Consider the following 27021-nt stretch of genomic DNA (forward strand, 5'->3'; position numbering starts at 1 on the left):
ACTCTGCATTTACAGGCACAGCCTCTCTCGGGGATTTGGAAAGACTTAAATCATGTGACCCGGGGCCACCAGTACTGTCACTCCCCACATTCTAAGTAGAAGCACATCGGAGGCACAAAGAGAAGACGTACTGCATCCATGTAGGTCAGCTGCTCAGCCACGAGATCTTCTGAGAAGCACGTGAACTCTGCAGATCCGCCACCCTCCAGTTCCTCTTCCTCTTCCAGGCTGAAGGAGATGGTGCTGGGAAACCCATCTGTTCACAGGTGGAAAAAAATTAGTAATTTGGTGCTGCTGTATACAACCTTGTTTACAGAGTCCAACTGGACTTTTTTAATTTAGGAAGAAAAGAGCTGCTCCTTTAGAAAACCCACAGGGAGAGAACAGCAAGGACAATAAACCTGAGTGAAATGGAGGTTTTCCCAGTCTCTGCTTGTTCCTAGCTGCGTTATTAAGTTCAGAGGCCTCATGTTGTCACCTGGACAAACACTGGTTCCTTGGTCAAGGACAGAGCCAGGTTAGGCAAAGTCTAGAGAAACAAAGCTGGCCTACATTCAGGGGGTCACCCTCATTTGGGGGCTCCCTCAAACCCTCTGATCAGCTCAAGCACTGATCCAACTACTTCCTAAACCCCAACTATGCAGTTCTTAATTACTGGGCCATTTATAATCAGAAGGCTGGAAGGAATGGACATGAAGGCAGGCCAGGCTCTGGGGGTAGAACAGGCCATTCTGGTGTCAGAAATGTTGATGAAGTCCTCAGAATTCTCAAGAAGTACTTAGAATCCTCAAAATGTTAGGATTAGCTTTCAACTTCCACCTAAAATTAAGTATGCATGAGACTACTACAAGCAACTCTATGCCAATGAAATGGACAATCTGGAAGAAATGGACAAATTCTTAGAAAGGTATAACCTTCCAAGACTGAACAAGGAAGAAATAGAAAACATGAACAGACCAATCACAAGTAATGAAATTGAAACTGTGATTAAAAATCTTCCAACAAACAAAAGCCCAGATGGCTTCACAGGTGAATTCTATCTAACATTTAGAGAAGAGCTAACACCCATCCTTCTCAAACTCTTCCAAAAAATTGCAGAGGAAGGAACACTCCCAAACTCATTCTATGAGGCCACCATCACCCTGATACCAAAACCAGACAATGATACTACAAAAAAAGAAAATTAGAGACCAATATCACTGATGAATACAGATGCAAAAGCCCTCAACAAAATACTAGCAAACAGAATCCAACAACCCATTAAAAGGATCATACACCATGATCAAGTGGGATTTATCCCAGGGATGCAAGGATTCTTCAATATATGCAAATCAATCAATGTGATACACCATATTAACAAATTGAAGAATAAAAACCATACGATCATCTCAACAGATGCAGAAAAAGCTTCTGACAAAATTCAACACCCATTTATGATAAGAACTCTCCAGAAAGTGGGCATAGAGGGAACCTACCTCAACATAATAAAGGCCATATACGACAAACCCACAGCAAACATCATTCTCAATGGTGAAAAACTGAAAGCATTTCCTCTAAAATCAGGGACAAGACAAGGATGTCCACTCTCACCACTATTATTCAACATAGTTTTGGAAGTCCTAGCCATGGCAATCAGAGAAGAAAAAGAAATAAAAGGAATACAAATTGGAAAAGAAGAAGTAAAACTGTCACTGTTTGCAGATGACATGATACTATACATAGAGAATCCTAAAGATGCCAACAGAAAACTACTAGAGCTAATCAATGAATTTGGTAAAGTTGCAGGATACAAAATTAATCCACAGAAATCTCTTGCATTCCTATACACTAATGATGAAAAATCTGAAAGAGTAATTAAGGGAACACCCCCACTTACCACTGCAACAAAAAGAATAAAATACCTAGGAATAAACCTACCTAGGGAGACAAAAGACCTGTATGCAGAAAACTATAAGACACTGATGAAAGAAATTAAAGATGATACCAACAGATGGAGAGATATAACATGTTCTTGGATTGGAAGAATCAATATTGTAAAAATGACTATACTACCCAAAGCCATCTACAGGTTCAGTGCAATCCCTATCAAACTACCAATGGCATTTTTTACAGAACTAGAACAAAAAAATCTTAAAATCTGTATGCAGACACAAAAGACCCTGAATAGGCAAAGCAGTCTTGAGGGAACAAAACGGGGCTGGAGGAATCAGACTCCCTGACTTCAGACTATACTACAAAGCTACAGTAATCAAGACAATATGGTACTGGCACAAAAACAGAAATATAGATCAATGGAACAAGATAGAAAGCCCAGAGATAAACCCATGCACCTATGGTCAACTAATCTATGACAAAGGAGGCAAGGATATACAATGGAGAAAAGACAGTCTCTTCAATAAGTGGTGCTGGGAAAACTGGATAGCTACATGTAAAAGAATGAAATTAGAACACTCCCTAACACCATACACAAAAATAAACTCAAAACAGATTAGAGACCTAAATGTAAGACCAGACACTATAAAACTCTTAGAGAAAAACATAGGAAGAACACTCTTTGACATAAATCACAGCAAAATCTTTTTTGATCCACCTCCTAGAGTAATGGAAATAAAAACAAAAATAAGCAAATGGAACCCAATGAAACTTAAAAGTTTTTGCACAGCAAAGGAAACTGTAAACAAGACAAAAAGACAACCCTCAGAATTTGCAAATGAACAAACGGAAAAAGGATTAATCTCCAAAATATATAAACAGCTCATGCAGCTCAATGTTAAAGAAACAAACAACCCAATCAAAAAATGGGCAGAAGACCTAAATAGACATTTCTCCAAAGAAGACATACAGATGGCCAAGAGGCACATGAAAAGCTGCTCAACATCACTAATTATTAGAGAAATGCAAATCAGAACTACAATGAGGTATCACCTCACACTGGTTAGAATGGGCATCATCAGAAAATCTGCAAAGAACAAATGCTGGAGAGGGTGTGGAGAAAAGGGAACCCTCTTGCACTGTTGGTGGGAATGTAAATGGATACAGTCCCTATGGAGAACAGTATGGAGGTTCCTTAAAAAACCAAAAATAGACTTACCGTGTGACCCAGCAATCCCACTACTGGGCATATACCCAGAGAAAACCATAATTCAAAATGACACGTGCACCCCAATGTTCATTGCAGCACTATTTACAATAGCCAGGTCTTGGAAGCAACCTAAATGCCCAGCGACAGACGAATGGATAAAGAAGATGTGGTACATGTATACAATGGAATATTACTCAGCCATAAAAAGGAACGAAATTGGGTCATTTGGAGAGATGTGGATGGATCTAGAGACTGTCATACAGAGTGAAGTAAGTCAGAAAGAGAAAAACAAATATCATATATTAACGCATGTATGTGGAACCTAGAAAAATGGTACAGGTGAACCGGTTTACAGGGCAGAAATTGAGACACAGATGTAGGGAACAAATGTATGGACACCAAGGGAGGAAAGCGGCGGGGGTGGGTGGGGGTGTGTGTGATGAATTGGGAGATTGGGATTGACATGTATACACTGATGTGCATAAAATGGATTACTAATAAGAAAAAAAAAGTATGCATGAAGCAGTAGGATAGCCTTAAGCTAAATTCACCTGAGCCTTATTAGAGATAAGATCATCGATTAGCAAATTAATCGGATACAGACTGAAGAAGTAGGAAAAAATAAATATTTTCTACCTAGGGCTCCAAATCAAAAGCATAAGTGCTCAGCACATGGAACAGGACCTCCAGTCTCCATTGTGAAAGACTGTGGACCTGGAAGACGTTTACCTTGGGTCCCTAGCCTCTCTTCCGGGGAGACCTTCCCCAATTCCTGGGTTGTTCCCCAACCTCATCCCCCTTCACACTCCTTGCTCTTCTGCCTGTCAAATCCATTCTCAAGAAGAAAAATCTAGTTGCATTCAGTTATATCTTAGCAGACATTTAAATCAGGACGTTACTACTCCCCCAGAATGTTTACATTGTAAGCCTTTGCAGAATAAAAGACTTTTAGGCATCTTGGATCAAGTTGGGGTGGCCGTTTCTTAGTTTCCGAGGGGAAAAGGGGCGCTGAGTGGACCCTACATCACCTACCCTGTCAGAGCACCACGTGGGTATCTGCCAACTTTGGTGACAGGTATGTGATTTAAGACTGGCCGCCTCACCCTGGAGTTGAAGGTACTGATGTGAACGGGGTTGGTTACAACCAGGTTAAGGAAGGAGGGGATCTCTGCCTGCCTCTGGAGTCTGAGACACAAACAAGCATGAGCTAAAGAAAGCTAAAACCCCATGATTTCACCACTTTTCCTCCACACAATTCTGGTCCTCTTCTCACTGGGTGGAGAAATAAGATATTTGAAATCCCAAAGGTTCAGAATGGGCCTCTCAACCCTCTTGCTAACCACTGTGCATAAATCCGTCCCAGTCGCTCTGCAATGCAGAGGCTGGCCCACTTCAGCCAAGGAGTATATGTGCTAAGGCTTGATCTCATTCACCCAACACTCCATAGCAGCCTGATATGTGCCTTGGATCAACTCTGCTGTATCTGAAGATTACATGGTCCTTTCTCTCCGGGGTCTAGTCCATGCTTTCACTGTTTCTGCTTTTGATTCTTTTCCAGTGGTAAGTAGGTAAAAACTTGAAGCAAGATTTCACTTTTGGAAAACATGTAGGAGAGCTTGTTTGCTTTTGCCGGCATGAAACTGGGTAAAAAAAGCACATGGGAACCAAGCTCCTAAAACTCTGTTTTGGTAATGATTCCTGTACTTAATAAACAGAGAGTTTAGAGAGTTCTTGATTAAAAATTTCCAAACACAGAAAAAATTCATTTCTGGGATTGCCTAAAAACTTTACCAAAATCAGGCCATCTCGTTCTCCCCCGCCTCAGCCTGCCAAATGAGCTGGCCTTCCAGTCCCGGTTGGAAACAATGAACCACTGGTCCCACCGGTTCCCCAATTAGGCCGGAAGCCAGGGGCAGCTCCCGTGGGGACAGCTGGGCTCTAATGGTGTATCCACTCCAGCACGAAGACAGGAGGGGAGGCCCTGAAGGGAGTTGAGGTCCGGCAGCTGGAGGAGTGCCCCTGGTATTCAAACATTCCCGGCAAATGAAGTCATCGGAGATACCGAGGACTTGGCAGTCAGCTTTTAATGATGCAATTGCATTTTCCCCTCTCTGGTCCCCCACACATAAAAAATTCAACAGGTCCTGTTTGGAATTTAAGGTTATTTTCTTTGGCGCTGACGCAGCTTCCCTTATCGGTGTTGAGGAACCATTTCCTTTCCCTCACTGAGGAAATCAGGCGTCACTTCAGGGAAGTGCCTGTCAGAAGCTCCAAGGGGGTCAGCTGCCATGGCAACCATCCCCCAGCAGCCAGTGAGGGGATAAAACGTCACACTGAAAGACCGCCCTAGCCTCTTTCTGACTTTCTTTAAAGCCTGATGGTTCCAAGCCGCCCGTGACCCGCAGTGGTGGCCCTTCCTCTGTCCTTGAAAATAGGCAGTCAATTCCTCAGATAGGAAAAAACAGCCACAGAAATTTCCTCTGGATGAGGCCATCAGAGATGCGAAATGATGGTAATCTGCCCCAGTAGGGGACAGATTACAGGGATGCTTTCCGGCTGAAGGAGAAACATCTTTTCTGAGCTTTTCAAGCTTTTGTGAGGACAGGAGCAGAACTGGATTTAATTCCTCGCCTGCTGAATGGGGGTGGTGGTTTGTGAAGCGTTTTCATTTGCTAGAAGGAGGAATCAATTAGGCAGATAATGAAGAGCAAATTCAAGTTCAGCAGGGTGTGTGATGACAAGGAAAGGTAAAAGACCATCAAGGAGATCGTCCTCTTTGTGGTATTAAAGGAAACCCTGAGAAATCATTTCACCTCTGAGCCACTGTTTCCTCACGTAGAAAATGAGGGAGTTGGACTAGGTGATCTTGAATATCCCCTTCTCTGCTCTAAAATGCTATATAGGTCCTGTAATTAGTACTTCAATAACCTTGAGAATTTTACCACAGCCCCCAATCCCCCAGCAGCCTGTCCTGCAGGAAACCAAGGCCTCCTATTCAACAAGTACAGGGAGAACATTTCCTCACTGTGGAGGTTTGCAGGATCAGAATTTAGCTTCTTCCCTGGAATCAAACAAGTAAGTACTCACTGTCAGTTTCTACTTCTTGCTTGTGAAACTGCTCAAGAAGATTCTGTGCTCTTCTCTCTGGGTCAGAGCCTGGCATCATCCCCTTGAGATAATCCAGCAGTTTCCGTAAGCAAGGGAAGTGAGGGGGCTCTCGGAAGTCCTCTGCGCACTGGTCAAGCCAGGCCCTCAGGATGGAGGCGATTGCACTGAGAAAGAGAAAACAGAAAGTCACTGCACTCAGCTGGCTCTGGAGACGCAAAACCAGCCCTGGACACCAGAGCCTGTCCCAGCCATGCCTCAGGAAACCTTGGGCAAGTGATCAACTGATAGTTCCCTAGAAGTTCCCAGCGATGTCAGTGAAGTTAAAGCATCTGAAAACAGCCTGACTACCTTTCATTATTTTAAGTGGTGGTTGGGGAGCTGGGGAAAGACTGGTAAGTTAAAAAAAAAATAACAAAAACCGGACCATAAACTTTGGAAAAACCCACACAGGGCAAAAAAAAGACACGGAAGAGAAGATTTAGTGAGTCCTGAAGCAACTTCAAAGTAACCTGTATACAACAAGATTATGTGTTTCCAATTCTGGATTCACTCAAGTCAGAGACCACAAAATCTACTGTGATAACATTTTAGGAAATAACAGACAGTGGGCCAGAACTTTGATGGACGGAAGGGCCTAGATTTAGGAAAGATAATGTGTAAATTTAATTTTACAAAGATCACCAGGGTTTCAGCATAGCACCAAAAACGTCCTCACAAAATTATCCTTTCACTTTTCAAATTCCAGAGGACAATGTGTTTCCATTCCAGTGGGAGAAACAGTATGAGTAGAAAGTTAGGTTTTGAAAAGTAAAGGAGAAAAACTTGATAAGCAAAGCCATTCACTGAGAGGGCGACTTCTTCTGATGGCTCAGCTGAGTCCACCTTGGGTGAAACAAGGACCAGGGCAGAAAAAGAGACTGGGTCACCATGGGGGCACATTTCCCTCCTTTCATGTTACTAATAACACGAGCTTGTTCTCTTTAAGGTAGGTGCAGCCCCTCACTCAATGGAAGAGACAAACAGCTGACAAAAAGGACAACTTTTGAGTGTTATTGTCCTACGCTTCATATTCAAAGAAGGCTTTACAGCCACTCCTGAGTCGGGCACTTGCTGGGCTGTGTCCCATGCACATGGTACTTTGCCTCACTAATGACCAGCCAGCCCCAGGAACAAGCTGCATCCATTGATGATGGCCAGAGAAGATGACAGGGACTCTAAATTAATCCAAGCATGTTTTATTGACAGAGCTGGGACACTCTGTTTTAGCGAAAGACCTAATTAAAATTTTTCAGCTGAAAAAAAAATGTCTAGCAGATTTTAAAATTACCATCTGATTAGACTTCAAACAAATTGTTCGCTTAGTTAACGAACTGTAAAGAAACGAGAAGATATAATGATCCATATATATGAAACCGCCGCCTGGACTTTCATAGGTGTGTCTAAACTTCACAGGTCTCAAGTTCATAGCAGAGAGCTAGACTGTGATCAAGGCAGAAATGCAGCTAAAGCCAATCTAATGCTGAACTTTTGGAACTGACGTACAAACACAGAAGGGAAAGAAATTAACTGTTTTCACTGCTGTGGAGATCACTGTTTCACCAATATGGACATGAAGACATTGGGAATGATACTATTCACATAGCTACAGCAGAAGTAGATTACATAAAACCACTAATTAAGGTTGGCATGTAAAACCATAGAAATAATTCAGTATTTTCTAAATCTTCAGTGCAGATTCAAAAAAGAAACAAAAGTTTCATTCCCTCACAGAAAGCTAGAAGAAATTAATCTGGGCTCTGGGATTAATTGAAAGAACGAGCAAAATGAAATTAATGAACTTCTAGTCAGTGAACCTTCAATATTCGGGTCACTTGTCACATCATGTTATTTATGAATGTTTATGGCCCCCCAAGTTCATATGGTGAAGCCCTAACTCCCCCTGAAATGATGGACTTCAATTATTTTGAGAGCCCACACACGGCACTCATTATTTCTCCTTTCTTCACCAAAACCAAATATCATGAATTGAAGAAGATAATGATGAGGCGGCATCCTGATATTTCATTTTTATAAGGGAGATGATTTTTTCTGTGAATAATTTCCCTTCTTTGCTGACAAGCATTGAGTCCAGAACTGGGGTAGGCACATAGGTGGGGTGATAGCACAGAACTCAGGAAAACCTGACGTTTGCATACATTATGGTGACTCTTACAGAACGGTTTTGCACTCCTCAAAAGAAGGGTGATTTAATTTAATTAGTACTATCACTCACTTAATATTTTTTAATATTTCAATGAGGGAATACTCTTTCGATGACAGTGATTAAAAGACAGATATGGAGGGATGATAATTCACATCACTAAATTAAAAATCTAAAAGAGCATCCAACCAACAACGAGACCAGCAACTCAATGACCCTGATAACACCTCAAAAGCTCATAACCTGAAAGAAACCCAGGTAGAAATCCAAAATTATAGTAAAAGACAGATGTTAAAACATATCAATATGTCATTTATTCATTTACCCCCCATAATTGCTAGTTTTAAAATTACAAAACAATTTATTGAAAAAAGTAAATATTACAAATACACAAATATCTATAAATTAAAACAACAAAATATCTACCCCCCTTCATTCTAATCTTATTACCATGACCTTGTGTGAACAGTTTGGAGTATATCCTTCTAGACTTTTCTATGGATATGTTTACATATTTAAGTAGATGTCATATGTATAAACCATGGATTTTTTTTCCCCCATGAATAGTATGTCATAGACACCTCTCCATCCACACCAGGACCTCTAGCTCTCACTGTTTCTCAGGGTTACATAGTATCCATTGCATGCACACACCATAATTAATATAGGTATTCTACTAGTGCACAGGTAGTTAAGTTATTGTTAGGTTCTCACACTTACAACTACAAAATGAATATCCTTGTTTACATCTCTGTGTACTTGTATATTTCTATGGGGCACGTTGTATAGGACTTCCTTCCATGGAAAGCTGCAGCCTTGGAAGGTCCAGGGGAATTCTGAAGGGGGACCTTAATCCATACTGGACTCACCTTTAGGTGCACATTTTGTCCTCCTCAGACTGGTATTTTCTACTAGCGTTGTTAATCTACTCATTTTACTCTTTGTGACAGTGCCCTTCCCACAGCTTAGCGCAAGAAGGCTTTGAAAAGTCACTACAAACCCAGACATTGAATTAAAAAGCATTTTCAGACAAAAGAGAAATGAAGGAGAGGAGGAAGAATAAAGAGAAGAAGGAAAAGACATATACAGACAGCACAATACAACACGAGGCAGACCCCTGCCCTCTTATTAGCAGAGTTTTATCAGCATCCCAGGGAGGCAGGCTTTCTGGAAAGGCCTGGACGTGTGCCCAAAGCTCAGAGCAGCTTTATGTTTGCCAGTCCTGGGAAGAAACTTTCTGTTCTTGATAGGCTAAGAAGCAGATAAAATGTGAAACTTTTGAAATCTCAGAAGGGAAAGCAACATCACAAAATCATGACAGAGACAACAGGATTACTGGCCAGTGACTTTTCCATCTTACCTTTCCTGGCTCCACTCCTAAGATCTAAGGTACATCCTAACCAGAACTGGTTAGTTGGAAGGTGTAAAGAACCTTAATAACGAAGGGAAGCCCTCGTTAAAAGTCACAACCTTACAGGAAAGGTGTGACTGTTAAACTAGAGAAGCTACTTGGCTCTATGCACAGAACAAGAAATGAGGTTCCAGAGGAAAACCTGGTTCCCATCCTCACTGTGCCACCTGTGAACAATGGGAGTGGGACTGATCACTTAGCTCCACTGACCCTTATCTGGAGAAGAGACATAATAATACCTGCCTTCATCTACCTGACACTGATCGGTTGAATTTCAAATGACATAATGTCAATAAGGATATTGAGGTATCTGGAGAGAAACATAACTGTTAGCAGTCTTAAGACTACTTGCCGTAAATCACAAAAGGAAGGGATTAAAAAAGACATGGCTCAATGAACATCAATGAGCACTCATGGAAAGAACTCAAGGAAACTGCCACGTAAAATAGAGTGATACAGAATACAGACCATGCTCCTGCAACACTTGTGGCTCCAGGCCTGCTGGAGGAAGGCAAACACTGTGAACAAATACCACCACCCACACACACAGACACCACACAGTCACACACACACACCACACACTCACCACACACACACACACACCACACACACACCACACACCCATACATACACTCACACACACACACCACACCACACACACACCACACACTCACACACCACACACTCATACATACACCACACACTCACACACACCACACCACATACACACACATACCACACACACCCCACACTCACACACACCACACACACACCACACACACACGCCACACACACACATACCACACATACACTCACGCCACACACACACACACCACACACACACCACACACACACCACACCACACACACGCCACACACACCACACCACACACACGCCACTCACACACAACCACACACACACAACCACACACACACCACACACACCACACGCCACACATATGCCACACACACACAACACACACAACACACCACACACACACCACACACACACGCCACACACACATGCCACACACGCCACACACACACACCACACACCACACACACCACACCACACACACGCCACACACACACACACCACGCCACACGCCACACATACTCCACACACACACTCACACACACACAACACACACAACACACCACACACACACACACCACACTCACACACACCACACACACTCACCACACATACACTCACACACACCACACATACACACACACACCACACACACACCACACACTCACTCACACCACACACACACACACACACACACCACACACTCACACACCCACCCCTGAGTTAGCCCCCCTCAGGACAGACCAATTCAGGAACATCAATGTGTAATAGAGGGACTTCCCTGGTGGTGCAGTGGTTAAGAACTCGCCTGCCAATGCAGGGGACACGGGTTCAAGCCCTGGTCCGGGAAGATCTCACATGCTGCGGAGCAACTAAGCCCGTGCGCCACAACTACTGAGCCTGCGCTCTAGAGCCCGCGAGCCACAACTAGTGAAGCCCACGTGCCTAGAGCCCATGCTTTGCAACAAAAGAAGCCACGGCGATGAGAAGCCTGCGCACCACAACAAAGAGTAGCTCCCACTCACCACAACTAGAGAAAGCCCACGCACAGCAACAAAGATCTAACACAGCCAAAAATAAATAATAAATTAAAAAATTAAAAAAAAAAAAACTTGTGAAGACTGAAGAAGTAATTTCTGAAGCCAAATGGAAAGATTAAGATTGTGACATAATCTAAACTCAGTAAGGAGAAAAGCCAGCACTCCTCACTCCCAAGGGAACGTTGTGTGTCTGATTAAGAATGACTGGATGGGGGGTGGGGAGAGCAGGGGCAAGACCCAAATCTGATGGCAGAGCAGACAACCAGGATTGCTTTCTCTACCTCAGACATCCTTGGCAAGGTGCAAATTCTTGCAGTATGTGAAGGAAGGAAGTCGTGTCCAGACCCAGATGTGGTTTCTAAGACTTTTACTTGTAATAGAACAGACCCCTGGGGAAAATGAATTCACTAATCCAACTAATATTTATTGAGTACCCTTTATTTTCCATATTTACAAAAACTATTTATGTGATGAATGTCACAGTAGGGGAGCCTAGGGTATTTACCTTCAGAGAGAGTAAACCTGGTCAGGGCTCCATGGAGTGCTTCCCTGAGGAAATGACGTTAAAGCTGAGATCTTAAGGATAAGGGAGAATTAGCAGGGTAAAGACTCTGGGGTAACAGCGTAAGCAAAGGTCCTGAGGTGAGAGAAAGCAAAACACTTTTAAGAGACATAAGGAAGAACTGTTTAAAGAATAGGAAAAGAGGGGAGAAATGGAGCATGATGAGATTTGCTATGCTCATTTGATTTCTTAGCCAAACAGAAATCACACTTAAGAATACCTGGTTGGAAGACATCAGACAGATGTCTTAGCTGAGAGGTATAAGGAAATAGTACAAAACTTCTAATCACTCTCAGGGACCTTCAGGGATGCAATGCAGAGTAAGAGGGCTGACTGAGGTGAGCATTGGGCTATTATGCTCAAACCACAGATTTTTAATACGTACAGGGATTTTAAGATAAATGCATTAAATCATGTTAAAATCGCATAGGTAGTAAAATACTCTAGAATTGGTAAAAGGTTTAATAAAAAAAAAACCTTCTAGGTATGAGGTCATCGCTCCCATGATGTATAACTTCCAAGCCAAGAAATAGGATTATTATGACAAAAAGAATAACTCTGTCCATGTAGAGCTTTCTCTCCCCAGAAATCTATTTGAGGTAATTTTTTTTTTTTGCGGTACACGGGCCTCTCACTGTTGTGGCCTCTCCCATTGCGGAGCACAGGCTCCAGACGCGCAGGCTCAGCGGCCATGGCTCACGGGCCCAGCCGCTCCGCGGCATGTGGGATCTTCCCGGACCGGGGCACGAACCCGTGTCCCCTGCATCGGCAGGCGGACTCTCAACCACTGCGCCACCAGGGAAGCCCTGAGGTAATAACTTATCGTTACTTAATCATCAGCAGAAGATTAGACATGGAAACATTTTTTAAAAGCAGCAAAACATTTTTTCTATTTTAGGATACTCTCCAAGAATTGGATCTTTCCCTAATATAGATAATGAAAAGGTAAAAAGATCTATGTAGAGGGTGGCCTTTGAAGCAGTGTAGCACAGGACACTGCCAGGCCCTCTGGGTGGGAGCCAATGCACTTTGCCCTTCAGGGAAAGAAAGCAAAGTAACCTTGACACTGACTCTGAGCTAGACCCTCCACCTTGTTCTCCTAGTCACAGAATGATTTTCTGCTGTTTCTGGGAAGGCTGCCAGTTACAGTCTGCCTCTAAGACCCCTGGCTAGATGGTTTTCCTGATGAGAAAGAACAAAGGGAGATGCAGAGATTTTTTTTTTCCTTTTTTTGCCTGTAAAAGCATGTAAAGGATGGAAACATTATCTAGACTCATCAAGGTAATCTTGCAATGCTTTCTTGTACATTTTCCATTGTACATTTTGGTACTGGTGATGAGTAGAGGTTAGAACGCTGGGAGGGAAAGTAAAAGAGGAATTAAGAGAGACCCAGGGAAATAAATGTAAACAAAGCCAGAGTAGGGACTAAGCACCAGAAGGCAATATAGGGCAGAAAAGCCAGTGAAGGGCCATGGGCAGTTAAAGAAGAGGAAAACCTCCAAGGCAAGAAGCAGGAAGAAAAAGACTGGGATAGGAAAGACACACAGTATAAAGAGTAAATATGGGTGGGAAAGGGTCAAGAGTAGGAGGAGATGAGCTCAAAACCAATAACTTAAAATCAAGTGTTTACACACCTGTCTTTCATTCCCAAACTACATGTGCAGATCCTGGCAACTGAATGTAAATTTACAGAAACTGAAGGGAATTGTTGTGCAGAGACTCAATCCTATATTACCAAACCTTACTCAGTATGTCAGTGACTGCACTCCATTAGAAAAGGAACAAAACTAAGAGGTCTCCTAAATGCCTATTTTTCATGAGCAGTATAGCCAATGTGGTTACACACATTCTCCAGAGTCAGACTGACTCTCTGGTTAGTCAGACAAACCCAACCTCTTTATGCCTCTGCTTCCTCATCTGTAAAATGCATACAGTAATAGATCCCTCCTCACAGAGTTCTTATGAGGCCTAAAAGAGATAATATATCTGAAGTATTTAGAATAGTCCCTAAGACATAATCAGTGCTCAAAAACATTAGCTATTTTCATTATTTTAAAAAAGAAGAATTACAATCTATAAGATTAAGGACTAAAGGCAAAAGGAACTACACATCAACACTGGACTCTGGTTGAGAAAGTTGTTTCCCTCAGGGGTATGAGTTAACGATTCTGATACTGCTATACATATATACTGAAACTGAACAATTAAGTAAATGGAAGGCAGAGGGTAGAAGCCGGTTTTCTCACTGCTGGAGAGGATACTCACAAATAAGCAAGGGGAGGAAGCTAGAATGGTCCATGTGGTAAGGATCAGAGTTGAAGGCATCAGTAAGAATTCATATTTAGTATAATATATAGATGGTTATACATAGAAGTATTTATAGGTATATGCATTTACACATATATTTCCTAGCCATGTCAGCTGACAGGGCCAGAAGAAATGACACCCCAGCAGTGATAAGCACACCTAGCACCCAGATCTTGGTTTCTAATATCATTCTCCAATAAAAAGAACCAGGTTGGGCTTCCCTGGTGGCACACTGGTTGAGAATCTGCCTGCCAATGCAGGGGACACGGGTTCGAGCCCTGGTCCGGGAGGATCCCACATGCCACGGAGCGGCCGGGCCCGTGAGCCACAACTACTGAGCCTGCGCGTCTGGAGCCTGTGCTCTGCAACAAGAGAGGCCGCGACAGTGAGAGGCCCACGCACCGCGATGAAGAGTGGCCCCCGCTGGCCGCAACTAGAGAAAGCCCTCGCACAGAAACGAAGACCCAACACAGCCAAAAATAAAGATAAAAAAAAAATAATAAATAAAACTTTAAGGTCTCCTGAAAATCTAAAAAAAACAAAAAAAAAGAGCCAGGTCTCCTTGAAGAAATGGCTGATTCTAAGACCGGGATGGGAAATATACAAGGTGAGTCTAGAACGTCTTGTAGTGCCATAAAGTAAGGAAGGGCTCAAATACAATAATAGGGATGTGTGAAAGTGACACAGGAGTCAACCAGAAGAGTTCCCAATGGCCAAAGCTGGAATAATCTGAGCAATAAAATACATAAAGTAGCATTGCATTATATCCCACAGTATAAATAAATTTCCATGAGTCCATACTGATATAAATAAAAGACTGAATAAATTAATAAATGGGTGAGACAAATCTCCCATGCAGAAGTTTTCCAAATAAATTAGGTAGATACTTTACCCTAAAAGAAGGGAAGCAAACCAAAGGGGTTGTGCATAGTGACTTCCTTCCAAACAATATAGTATAGAAAGGAAGGGGGAAAAAAGACATATGCCATGAAGAAACCTGAAAAATAACAACTTCATCCAGGTGATCAAGGCCAACATCAACAGTCGTAAATCATGTTGAAAGTATGTGATGAGAATGGTATTTTATCTCTGTGATGTTTCTCTCAAACCTCATAAATTCAGTCTAACTATGAGGAAAAATATCAGTCTAATTACAAGAAAAATTCTAATAAAGGGGTGTCCTAAAATATATCTGGATCAGTACTCCTCACCACTGTCAAGGTCATAAAAAACAAGAAAAGTCAAAAACTGTCACAGCCAATAGGAACCTAGAGAGATATCCCAACTAAATGTAATGTAGTATCCTGGATGGGACCCTGGAACAGAGCAGGGCCATTACGTAAAAATACAAATAAGGAACTCTGACTAAACTATGAACTTTAGTTAACAATGCATTGATTCATTAATTATAACACATGTGTATATTCGTGTTAGAAGTTAACAATAGGGGAAACTGTGCGGAAGGTATATGGGAACTCTGTATTATTGGCTCAATTTTTATATAAATGTAAAACTGTTGTTTAAAATGTCCTAAGGGGGAAAAAAAGATGAACAAGAGGGTCCAACCTAAGTACTTAAGAGAAATAGTCTCATTTTTATCACAGGGAAAGAAGTAGAGACCACACAGTGTTGAGGTTAAAGCCTGGGTTAAATCCCACTCTCTCATTTATTCACTGTATGACCTTGGACATGTTCCTTAACCTCTCTATGTCTCAGACTCCCCATCTGTAAAACAGGAATAATAACACATAGGGTTATTATGAGGGTATTAAAAGGATACTCAGTACTTAACACAGGGACTATTCCTATGAAGCAGCCAATGAACTCTAGCCATTATTATTAGAAAGAGACACCGCCGCTCCCCAAAGTTATTTTTCAGGGACCTCAGTAACTCATTATTCTCCAATTCCTCACAGTCCGAGAAGGGAGTTTTTATGCTATAAATAGGCCTCTAATGAAAAAATTACTGAGGCGTTCTACAGTTTTCACCATTAGAATGGAGTTTCCGTTGGGGATGACAGATGCTACAAGGCACCAAGAACAGGAAGCAGGCGCTCAGATTGATGGGCCTGGCCAATCTGGTCTTCCTTCTTCTTTCCTCACATCCTCCAACCCATCTCCTTCCCCAGGAAACAAGCCTAACTTCCACATTTCTAACAGCTGTTTGGGGACCTTGTTCGGGGTGTTCATTTCATTAAAAAGCCAGGCAAAACAACACAGGCTAAAGGAAATAATCCCAAACTGTACAATCTCAGAATGCTAACAAGCTAAAGCACTAGTCACAACGGTGAGACTATACCCTAGTTCCTCATGTACTTCTCTCTGCAGCTCTTTTACTGTAATATAGACAAATATGGCGGGAGGGGTGAGGGGGCAGGGGGAATTTGTGAGCACCAGAGATCCCAACCGCTATTTTTGAAATAACAGGCCTGAGAGCAAAACGGTGAGAAATCCAAGTCCTGGAGTCAATTGGACCTAAGATCAAATATCAGACCTGTCATTAACCAGTTGCTTGATCTTAGTCAAAGCATGTAATTTTTCCGGAGCCTCAGTTTACACACCTATAAAATCAGGACAATATCTCACAGCATGTCTGTGATGGTAAAAAAAAAGGTACAAAATGCCTAGCGGAAAGCCTTGCACTAAGGTAAGTACACCCCAAACTGTAGCCAGTGGTGGTGGTCGGAGAGGTGACAGTGGTATCATCATTTCCATCATCTCTGACGCTGCCGGGTGATCAAGGGATGGAGTCTGGTTGTCATGTCTCTTTACCTTTCTCTAACATGTAGAGGGCCTTAGGAGATTCTCAGGGGGCCATTTATTCTTCTCTCTGAATCAATGATTATCGATGTTGTTTCATTCCTCCATTATTAGAAAAGTAATTTCTGCTTGGGAGCCTGCACTCTTCCCTTAAATGCATAATTTTGATTCAAGATTTCAATGACTTTTTTAAAACTATACTTTGTTTTTCTTTGTCCAGTATGGATGTTTTAAAGACAATACCAGGCTCTTTTATGTGGCTTATTGCATCTCCATTTCTACTTTTGTTTTACTTTTTAAAAATATTCCTTTCACATTATAGCCTTTAATTGTTCTAAATTTGGAGTTTTAAATCTTATTTTTGCTTTTTTCTTTACTCTTCTTTCTTTGCCCCATTTTTGTTACAATCACTCAGATTGATTTCAATTGCCTTCTTAGGTTATTTGAATTTGATGGAATGAACATTGATTGCGAACTCACTGGGAAGATTTGTTAATACCTTCCACTGTAAAGTTTCCCAGATATAAAGAATTACAGCCAACTTCCTTTAACTCATCTCCCTTTTCTTTAAAATGTTTCTAATATCTTAGATACTAATATTTATAGGACTCTTTACCACTGAACTAAAACCTGGTGTCACTATTTACAACTTCTGGGAAAAGATTACAAGAATGACTTTTATATCATCTGAATGTTTGGAGATGAAAGCAGTATGATTTCAGTGGTTTAAACCACTGCTATGGTAAAGAGTTTGAGAAAACAAAACATGGCATTCCAGAAGGGAAGTGATGAGAGTCAATTAAAGAAAAAAAACCAAAACTATTTCAACATTACAATAGTAATTTTTTAAAAGGAATAAAAAAGCGTAATTCCTGAATAGTTTTAAACATCTTTAAATAGAGTTCTGTGTGTGTATACATACATATATATATATATATATATATATATGATATTCTAATCTCAAATACATTTCAGAGAGTGAAGATTCACGGTGTCAAGGCTCTGTATGGTTAATATCCCTTCTTCATGTTCTCTTCACTTCTGAATTCAATGACTGTAATAAATCTGCACTAAGGAAAGTTTCCTTTTCCCATCTGGTTCAGATTTTATTATTCTAAATAGATAGCATTTTCTCATGTAAAAGTGTCTGCAGGAAGGAGGAAAGGGGCGCAGGTAGAATGAATGCTGGCAGAGATGTTTTCTTCTGTCATAGGAAGTGAGTTCCCTGATTTCCCAACAGTGACAAGTTTAGGGATTGTAGAAACAAACATGGTATGACTTATTATTTACATCAGTCTAGTGCTAACATCAGAAATCACTGTGTGGCAAAGATTCCAACATCTAAAATCCTTGCAAGTTGAATTCCCTGCAACTGAAGGAATTCTTACTTTAGCCAGATAACTTTAAAGGTCCTGATATCACACAAAGCCTGAACCGGGCATACTCGGGACTGGAATTACAAGTGAGAGTCACAGCACAACCAGATACTTTTTGAAATTCATGAAGAACACTAGCCAGTTGTGGTCCAAGACACCAGAAACCAATCTTTCATCTTGACTGTTTCATCTGTTATTTCCACATTTTTGCCTTCTTTTAAGTTCTTTTATCCTTTGAAAGGTTCATTAGATCCATATTCAGAAATACAGGAAAGACTGTTACCTTGGGACTTGGGAGCCTGTATCAAATGTAAGCCTTGTCCTATGCTTTACAACAAAAACTGAAAAACCAAACAATAGTTGAGCATTTTCCTTTTCATAGTTAAACCCAGTAGTGATTCCCCACCTCCACCCCCCCATATCCCTGGGCTGCAAAACTGAAGGCATCTGTCCTAAAACAGGATGTTTACTTCTTAGAATGTCACTGAATTCCTGCCGTCTGTTTCCCACCTGAAATCACAAGAACACAGATTTGCAGCAAAGGAAAACAATGGGCATTTTGCTGCTCCTTGCCTGACCCCACAATACAATGCTTTAGCCCATCTCTTTATTTATGATCCTAGCCAGCAGTTCTGATGTCACGATTAATAAGAAGCAAATCAAAGAAGCTGTGTATATTTTCTTTCCTATTTTATCAAAACTGGTTACCCAATCTTTCCAACAGAGACAAGCAGTAAAGGGCACCTCTCAAACAATCAATATAATATTCGGACCATAACTCTGCTTCTGATATTCATTTTCATTTTTAAGAAGATGAAAAGAGGGATTCCCTGGTGGCGCAGTGGTTGGGGGTCCGCCATCCGATGCAGGGGACACGGGTTTGTGCCCCGGTCCGGGAAGATCCCACATGCCGCGGAGCGGCTGGGCCCGTGAGCCATGGCCGCTGAGCCTGCGCGTCCGGAGCCTGTGCTCCGCAACGGGAGAGGCCACAACCGTGAGAGGCCCGCGTACCGCAAAAAAAAAGAAGATGAAAAGAAAGCTAAATAAATTTTATCCTAGGCATCCTTAAACTTGAAAGGATCTCAGAGCACTCATTTTTCAGGAAAAGAGACTGAAACCGAGAGAGGTGAAGTGACAGTGATGGAGGAGGAGCTTGAGTCCGAGTTCTCCAGCCTCGTTTCCCAGGGCCTGTCACCTTCCATGAGGCTGGCTCCACGGCCACTTCAGCACTGGATTCGCCTAATTATAAGAAGGGGCATAAATAAATAAATTTCCAAATAAGTATGGTATTCTTTTTACATATATTTAGATGTTCATAAATAAAGACAGTTTTCACTTGAGCACTGCAGCAGCCTCATCGCCATCCAGCAGGGTTTCTTACCTAGGCACTATTGATATTTAGGGTCAGGTAATTCTTTGTTGCAGGGGGGAGAGGGGCCGGTCTTGCACATGGTAGAATGTTTTGCAGCAATCCTGGCCTCTGCCCACTAGATGCCAGAGCACCTCCCCACCAAGTTGAAACAACCAAAAATTCTCCAGATCTTGCCAAATGTCCTCTGGGGGCAAAACTCCCCCACTGAGAACTGGCATATAGCCATATCTCCTACACATCTATCAGCCATCAGGAAGCCTTCAGTCACTGCTACAAGTCAGCTGCTGCAGCTCTGAGATGATCGAGGAACTTTCCATGTGTTACATGTGGAATGGACAAGGTGCTTCCCTGATTTCCTCCAAAAACAGACAAAGCAGTGACCCTATCAAGTCACAGAAATGATCAGAAGGGTAACTTGTGAAAAAGAGAACAAAAAGAGAATGCTCAAGTGAGATGAAAAATAATAAAAGGAGAAGCGGAGGGAAAAAACCCAAAAAAGACAGAAGAAAGGGAAATGGAAAGAAGAAAAGAGGTCAGCAGAGAGAAGGGATTTTAGCATTCCAGTATCTGTAGGACAGAGTGACCCATTATACGATAAAGTGGCATATTTTCATCAGGCATAATTTTTTAAAAAGGCAACTCAGTCTGAGGAAAAGGGTCAAGAACTTTCTACCAATTCACTGTGAGGCTTTAGGAAAGGACGATTGTCCTCAGATGATGGACCCCTCAGGGGAGTTCTATGTGAAGCTCTTTGTTAAGGCCTCATATGCTTAAAACTGTAAAGCCCTTTAAAACAGCTTATCCTGGAGTCTCACCCACGTTACTGTTCCTGGTGTACAATTCATTTGAATGAAGTTTTAGAACAGGCCTTTGAAAGAATGAGCATGACTCTTCACGTGCAGAGTACAAATCAATTTGCTTTAACTGCTACTTCCCAGAAAACTATTTAACCTCAAAACACCCCCTGGGAAACAGCAAAGCTCTCGATAGTTTTCATACTGTTACTCTCCTCAGAGTTTTCAGGTGGCTGGTTGAATGGTAGCTCTAGACGTGGCGCAATTCCAAAATACGTAGATAACAACACGCTTATTGCCGCATCTGGTCACAGATCGAGGTTACATTTGACAAGCTGGCCACTCAATTCGTAGAGTATCTCTTCTTTAACATATGTTTTAAAATTCATTCTAAAAAGGTTCTTGTTTTAAAAAAATTATTATTTCCGTAAGTTTTCATGGATAAACAAAACTAACAACAACATAACCCCTCTAATCCTACGATTCTCAAACTTTAAAATGCATAGGAATCACTTGAGGATCTCATTAAAATGCAGATTCTAATCGAGGTCTGGGGCGGGGCCTGAGACTCTGCATTCCTAACAAGTTCCCAGGCGATGGTGATGTGGCATTTATGGGCTAGGCAGTGGCATCTGGATTGGGCACAACAATGAGATAATAAAGAACCACAAGAAAAAAAAAAAAAGGTTGTAAGTCTAATCCATTCCCTCAAATTACCTATCTGATTATACGACTTCCCTCCTGCAAAAACTTTTTAGGGCTGACTGCCCACTGCTTACCAGGGAAAGTCCAAACCCTCTTGAATTTGTGAGAAATTCAAACCTTTCACGATAACTTCAGCTCCACTAGCTGCCCTCACCCAACATGTACACAGTGAAGCAGCTGCCCCAATTGTGTTGTTCCCCCAAATATCATATACTCTGCACTTCCCTGATTTGATCCCACTGTCCCCTCTTCCTAAATGGCTCTACCATCCAAAACTTCACGCTCCTTCAAAGCCTGCTTCAGATGTCACCTCTTCCAAGAAGCCTCCCTAAAGCCCTCTAGGGATAAGGTATCTCTTCCACTCACCACACCTTGCACTTGGCATTCAAATATCTACACTGGTGTGTTTAGTTTTCTGGAAGGTTATGGCCCATCCAATAAAATTATGAAACTACCTGACAACTAACTCAGGAGTTAAAAAGATACCCAGTTTTCTCATCTTTATATCCCTGGCTCCTGGAGAAAGGAGTCCATCAGCCAATTGCCTGAACAGTTAAAAATTCCATAGGATTACCTCCCTGAACTTTTGATCCCAAAATGAAACCACGAGTGGTTTCAAGCACCCTAGTATATAACCTATCTACTCAAGAACCTCACTCCTTCAGCAGCCTGTACCCCTACATCGTGGATTTCTTCTTCACTGACTGCTGGATCAAATTCATCAGCATAAACTACCTCCCATTTAAAAAAAAAAAAAGGCACAATGAAAAGACCATCCCTTGCCCTCATCCTCCGCCCCATTTCTGTTTCCCTTTACAACATAACTCTTCCAAAGAGTCATTAAACTTGTCGTCCCCACTTCCTCCCCTTCTAACCTCTCTTAACCCACATCTGCATCCACCAAAACTGCGCTTGCCATGCGTGCCAAAGACGGAAGTGTGGCAAAATTAGGAGTCACTCCCCAGACCCCTCTCTCTTGATGTCTGGGCAGCATCAGACACAGTTGGTCACGCCCCCTCCAAAACCCCCTCTCCGCTTGTCTTCTGGAACACAGCTTCTTTCCTCGCCTTCCCCCTGCCTGCTCTGTTCCAGTCTCCCCTGCTGGACCGTCCGCTTTCCTAAGTCTCAGTACTGGAGGGAACCAAGGCTCAGTCTTTGGACCTTTCCCTTCTAGATTTACCCTTCATCCACAGGAGGTCACATCCATTCCCATAGCTTTAAACACCACGTCTAAACTAAGGATGCCCAAATGCATGCTTCCAGCCTAGACTTCTCCCTGGAATCTACACTCACCCAATTACCTCAAAATTAACACGTCTAAGATGAAATTATTGACACATGCTCCCCACCAAACTTTCTTATCGCATAAAGCCGGGGCTCCATTCTATCACTCGTTCACACACAACCCTTGGAAGCATCCTTGCCTCTTCTTTGTCTCATATGCCGCACCCACTGCATCAGTACATCCTGTCAGCAACACCTTCAGGACTTCTGCAGAAGCTGTCATTACTACAAGCTACTACTTCTTGTTACCACTCCTATAATGACGATGTTGACAACTACTACTACTACTCACGTCCATGCTGTCATCACCCCTTGCCTGGACCCACGTAAGGGCCCTAACCGGGCTCCTTGCTGCCACTCTTGCCCCTGTCCCCAATGTCATGGTCTATTTTCCACACAGAGCCAGAGTAGGCCTTTTAAATATAAACCAGGCCATAGCACTATTCTCCTAAAGGCCTGTTAGGTGTTTCTTATCTTTCTCAGAATAAAATTCAGCATCCTTCCCAAAGCCTCCATGTGATGAGGGGCCCTTACAGATCTCATGCCCCAGTACTTGCCACTTCATTCACTTGGCTGCAGCCTCATTCACCCCTCTACTTGTTCTCAAACACTGTTCCTGCCGCAGAGCTTTTTCCATATTCTCCCTGCCTGGACATTCACAAGGCCTCACCTGCACCACATGCAGGTTTCTGCTCCAATGTCTCCAGATCAGATCAGAAAGCCTATGTGAATCAAAGTCTCCATCAGGATCTAGCCCCCCTGCCCTCCTTCATTCTTTTTTGCCTGGATTCTTTGTCTCTCTCTCTCTCTCTCTACTAAAATATAAACTTCATAAGAGCTTGGACTTACTTATTTTGTTCATAGCTGTATCCCTTAGCACAGGGCCTGGCCAAGAGTGGGTGATCAATACATGTTTACTGAATGAATAAACGAATAGCATTAGATGGTCAAAAAATACTTCTATGACTTTATATGTATTATGGAAAAAAACCATGGCAACATTCCAAAGGAAATTAAAAACTCCACTAAATTACATTCTTTTAAGATAATAAGTCTTGACTGAGAGCTTGTAATGCAGAGAAGAGGCAGACTCACTTCCTGATCACCGTCTTAGACTCTGATGAATTTTGGCCTCCAACTTCTTCACAGTTTGGGCTTGTCAGGTTTCCATACCTTTATAGATAAAAACAAACAAACAAACAGACAAACAGAAAATACAGTCAGTAGTGTTGGAGAGCAACTCTTTTCCATTTCAAACACAACAGTTCTACTTTTCAGGAGTATTTAAGGAAAGTAATATCTGTGAAATAACATCAAAAATGATACTATATTATTGATATTTATTTAATGGGTAAACATATATATGTGTGTGTATATATATGTGTGTGTGTGTGTGTATGTATAAATATACGGTCTACAAGGAAAGTGATTTAGCAATGAATCACATTACTTAAAACTTTCTCTTAATATTTAACATTTCTTTGGATTTTTTTCGATGAAATTACTCTTTTCCTCTTAGCAGGAGAATCAGGCGTTATGTGATGCACAGGTGGGAGATTCCTCATGAACTCTGGAGCATCAACCTCTCTGTGTAGCTACTGAAGGAAGATGTGGCTTTGCTTGCACAACCTTCACGCCTGTGCCACACATGGGCACAAGATGACGACTCCACGCTCTGCTTATGAGTCTGGTCTCCTTGAGGATAGGTCCTATTGGAGGAAGGTGATGGAAATAATTCCAAACCCTCAAGTAAAGGCTGAGATAGAGACAAGGACTGAAGAACAGAATCCTCGTGTCTCAGCAACCAAGAGGGCAGCAGTGTGTACACCGAGGTCAGGCTGATCTAGGCTTCCCCAGCCACTGGGGAAGGGGGACAAAGGGGAACAACGGTTTAGAAAGCAATAGGTGCCTAAATTTTAAAATTTGTCTCATTACAAACTCAAAACTTATTAAAACATTGATCAGGGGCTTCCCTGGTGGCTCAGTGGTTGAGAGTCCGCCTGCCGATGCAGGGGACACGGGTTCGTGCCCTGGTCCGGGAAGATCCCACATGCCACGGAGCGGCTGGGCCCGTGAGCCATGGCCACTGAGCCTGCGCGTCCGGAGCCTGTGCTCCGCAACGGGAGAGGCCACAACAGTGAGAGGCCCGCGTACCGCAAAAAGAAAAAAAAAAAACATTGATCAGTCCCTGGTTACACTGTTAGATGTCCTTCCAACTCCATAGGTAAGCAAGTCTATTTCATACAAATATATCATGCTTTGTTTGGTTCAGAATGTTCATTTAGTAAATTCACTTTAGACTCCTAAGGAGGAGCCTTTATGTTAACTTATAATGCCTGGACTATTTCTGCAGTTTCTCTTCCCATCAGTGGAGAATTCAGAGATTCCTTGGAGTTTCACAAGCTGGTAATCTGTCCCAAAGTTTTGATAATAGAAATTCTATAACTGGTGGGGTTTACATTTTTAAAGAGAACACTTCTGTCTTCTACTAATAGGATTAAGAACCCCAGTACCCTTATGGTTCCTTGTTCCTAGGATTTACAAGCCCTTTTAAAAATAAAAGCCCACCATCTGGTTTGACAGAATGCCAGTCCATCTGGTCTCCCCATCGCCCTATCCCGGCAGGTTCTACTTTACGCCCGCAGGGATCAGCCCCCTTCCCCATCCACGTGCTCCTTCTCAAGCTCATCAGCCTTATAGACTCCTTGGCCTCCCAGAGATATTTTCCACTGGCCTCCGCCCTCCCTGTTCCTCTTCATTCTGTCCTGCACCTGCTATTTAGAGGCTTCCAGGGCTACCCTTTGCTTTCCCTGAGATAAGAACTCAGTCAGATTAAGATTTATGCAGCCCCATGTGGGCAAGGCAGGGCTGGGAAATGAGATTCCTAGTAAATAAATAGAGTGGGATTTCTTGGCTCTCTCTTTGGCCACCGTCATAGCAAACCCTGTCCTCATGTTCCCTCACAACAGACTCTGGTTTATTTAAGTAGGAAAGATGGGGTAAGTACAGTGAAGAGGGAGGCCACTGTGCCCGCCACCCATCTGACTTGAGTGATCCATAAACTCCCGCCTTCCAGCCCTCGGTGACTAAATGCGGGACTTAACCTTCGTTTTGGTCACATTCTGTGTTCCTTCATTAATTCTCTTTCTGGTTATCCCGGAAATATTGCATCTTTTATCTTCCAACTGGAACCTCTGAGAGGTCGAAATAAAAGCGAAAAAGCTTCACGAGGGAAAGATACACATTTTATTGCACCTGATATTTTTCTTTCCAGAGATGTTCATACTAAAAATCCCCTGGTCTTCCTATTCCTTGTCTTTACTTTTGCTTCTCACACTCTGCTGCTCTTTCTCTGCGTTTTTCAGACTCAGAGCTGAGATGCTGGCTGGGATGACATGAGCACCCATCACAGTTCTGTTCCCAGAATGCGATGCCACAGGTGCAGTCAGACGGTGTCACAAAGCACTAAGTAACTTACACTGGTGAGGGAGCAACGTCCTCTCTCCTTAATGAACCCGGTACCATCTGCTCAGAAGACCACATGGATACTTCTCCCGGCCAGCAAAGTATTATGAGTAGAGGCTCATAGTCAGGACCAGCATGATTGGTTCGTAATAACTTGGAGACCAATCAGGACCATCAATAACAAGGCATGTGTGTGGTGGCGCACACGGTCCAGGCACTCAGGCTCTTTAAAGGCTGCAGCATCCCTAACTCTTTCTTCTCTGCCCGATCCACTAGAAAAATCTTTTGGCTCTGCCTTTATGACATATCCTGAATCCCAGCACTTCTCATCACTCTGCCCTGGCTCACACTGCCACCATCTTTGGCTGGATCCATGCAACAGGCGCTTAACGCCTCTCCTGGCATGTCTGCCTCAAGCCGCAGCGATGCTGTTCATGCCGCTGCTCTGCTCAAGACCCTCCCCCAGCTCCCACTCTTCGGAAAGGCCAACATCTTACCCATCTCCTGAGGCCCTAAGTGACCTGCCCCTGATATCTCTGACCACGTCTCCTACACTCACTCACTTCCCCTCAGCCTCACTGGCTTCCTTGCTGCTTCCCCACACCACACACACGCACGCACACACACGCACACACACACACGCACGCACACACGCGCACGCACGCACACGCACGCACACACACGCACACACACACACACGCACACACGCCAGGCATCCTCCTGCCTCAGAATCTCTGCACACTCACTGCCACCGCCTCCCACGCCCACACCGATGGTGCACTCCCTGGGCCCCTGCAGGTCTTTGCTCCAATGTCACTTTATCAGCGAGGCCTTCCCTGACCATCCTATGTAAACCAACACTAACACCACTGTTTTATTCTCCTCCACAGCCTTTAACACATTCTAGTATACTGTGCAATTCATACAGCTATTGTCCATTAGAACACAAACCCCACGAGAG

The 27021-nt window shown here is 42.8% G+C and overlaps 1 protein-coding gene across 4 annotated transcripts in view; it reads right to left on the reverse strand.

Annotated features, from left to right (window-relative positions):
• RGL1 (ral guanine nucleotide dissociation stimulator like 1) overlaps positions 1-27021 on the reverse strand; it is a 281489-nt gene that overhangs the window by 49538 nt on the left and 204930 nt on the right. For all 4 annotated transcript variants that reach the window (XM_022593343.2, XM_022593340.2, XM_089910063.1 and 1 more), the window contains 3 exons: positions 23691-23768; positions 6170-6354; positions 132-256 (listed from right to left, as the gene is read on the reverse strand). In XM_022593343.2, the coding sequence (XP_022449051.1) occupies positions 132-256; positions 6170-6354; positions 23691-23768 (388 nt within the window). The remainder of the gene's footprint in view (positions 1-131; positions 257-6169; positions 6355-23690; positions 23769-27021) is intronic.

The sequence above is a fragment of the Delphinapterus leucas genome, chromosome 1 (genome assembly GCF_059928025.1).
Source record: "Delphinapterus leucas isolate spDelLeu-1000000601 "Yukka" chromosome 1, BTC_Dleu_Yukka2, whole genome shotgun sequence".
NCBI lineage: Eukaryota > Metazoa > Chordata > Mammalia > Artiodactyla > Monodontidae > Delphinapterus > Delphinapterus leucas.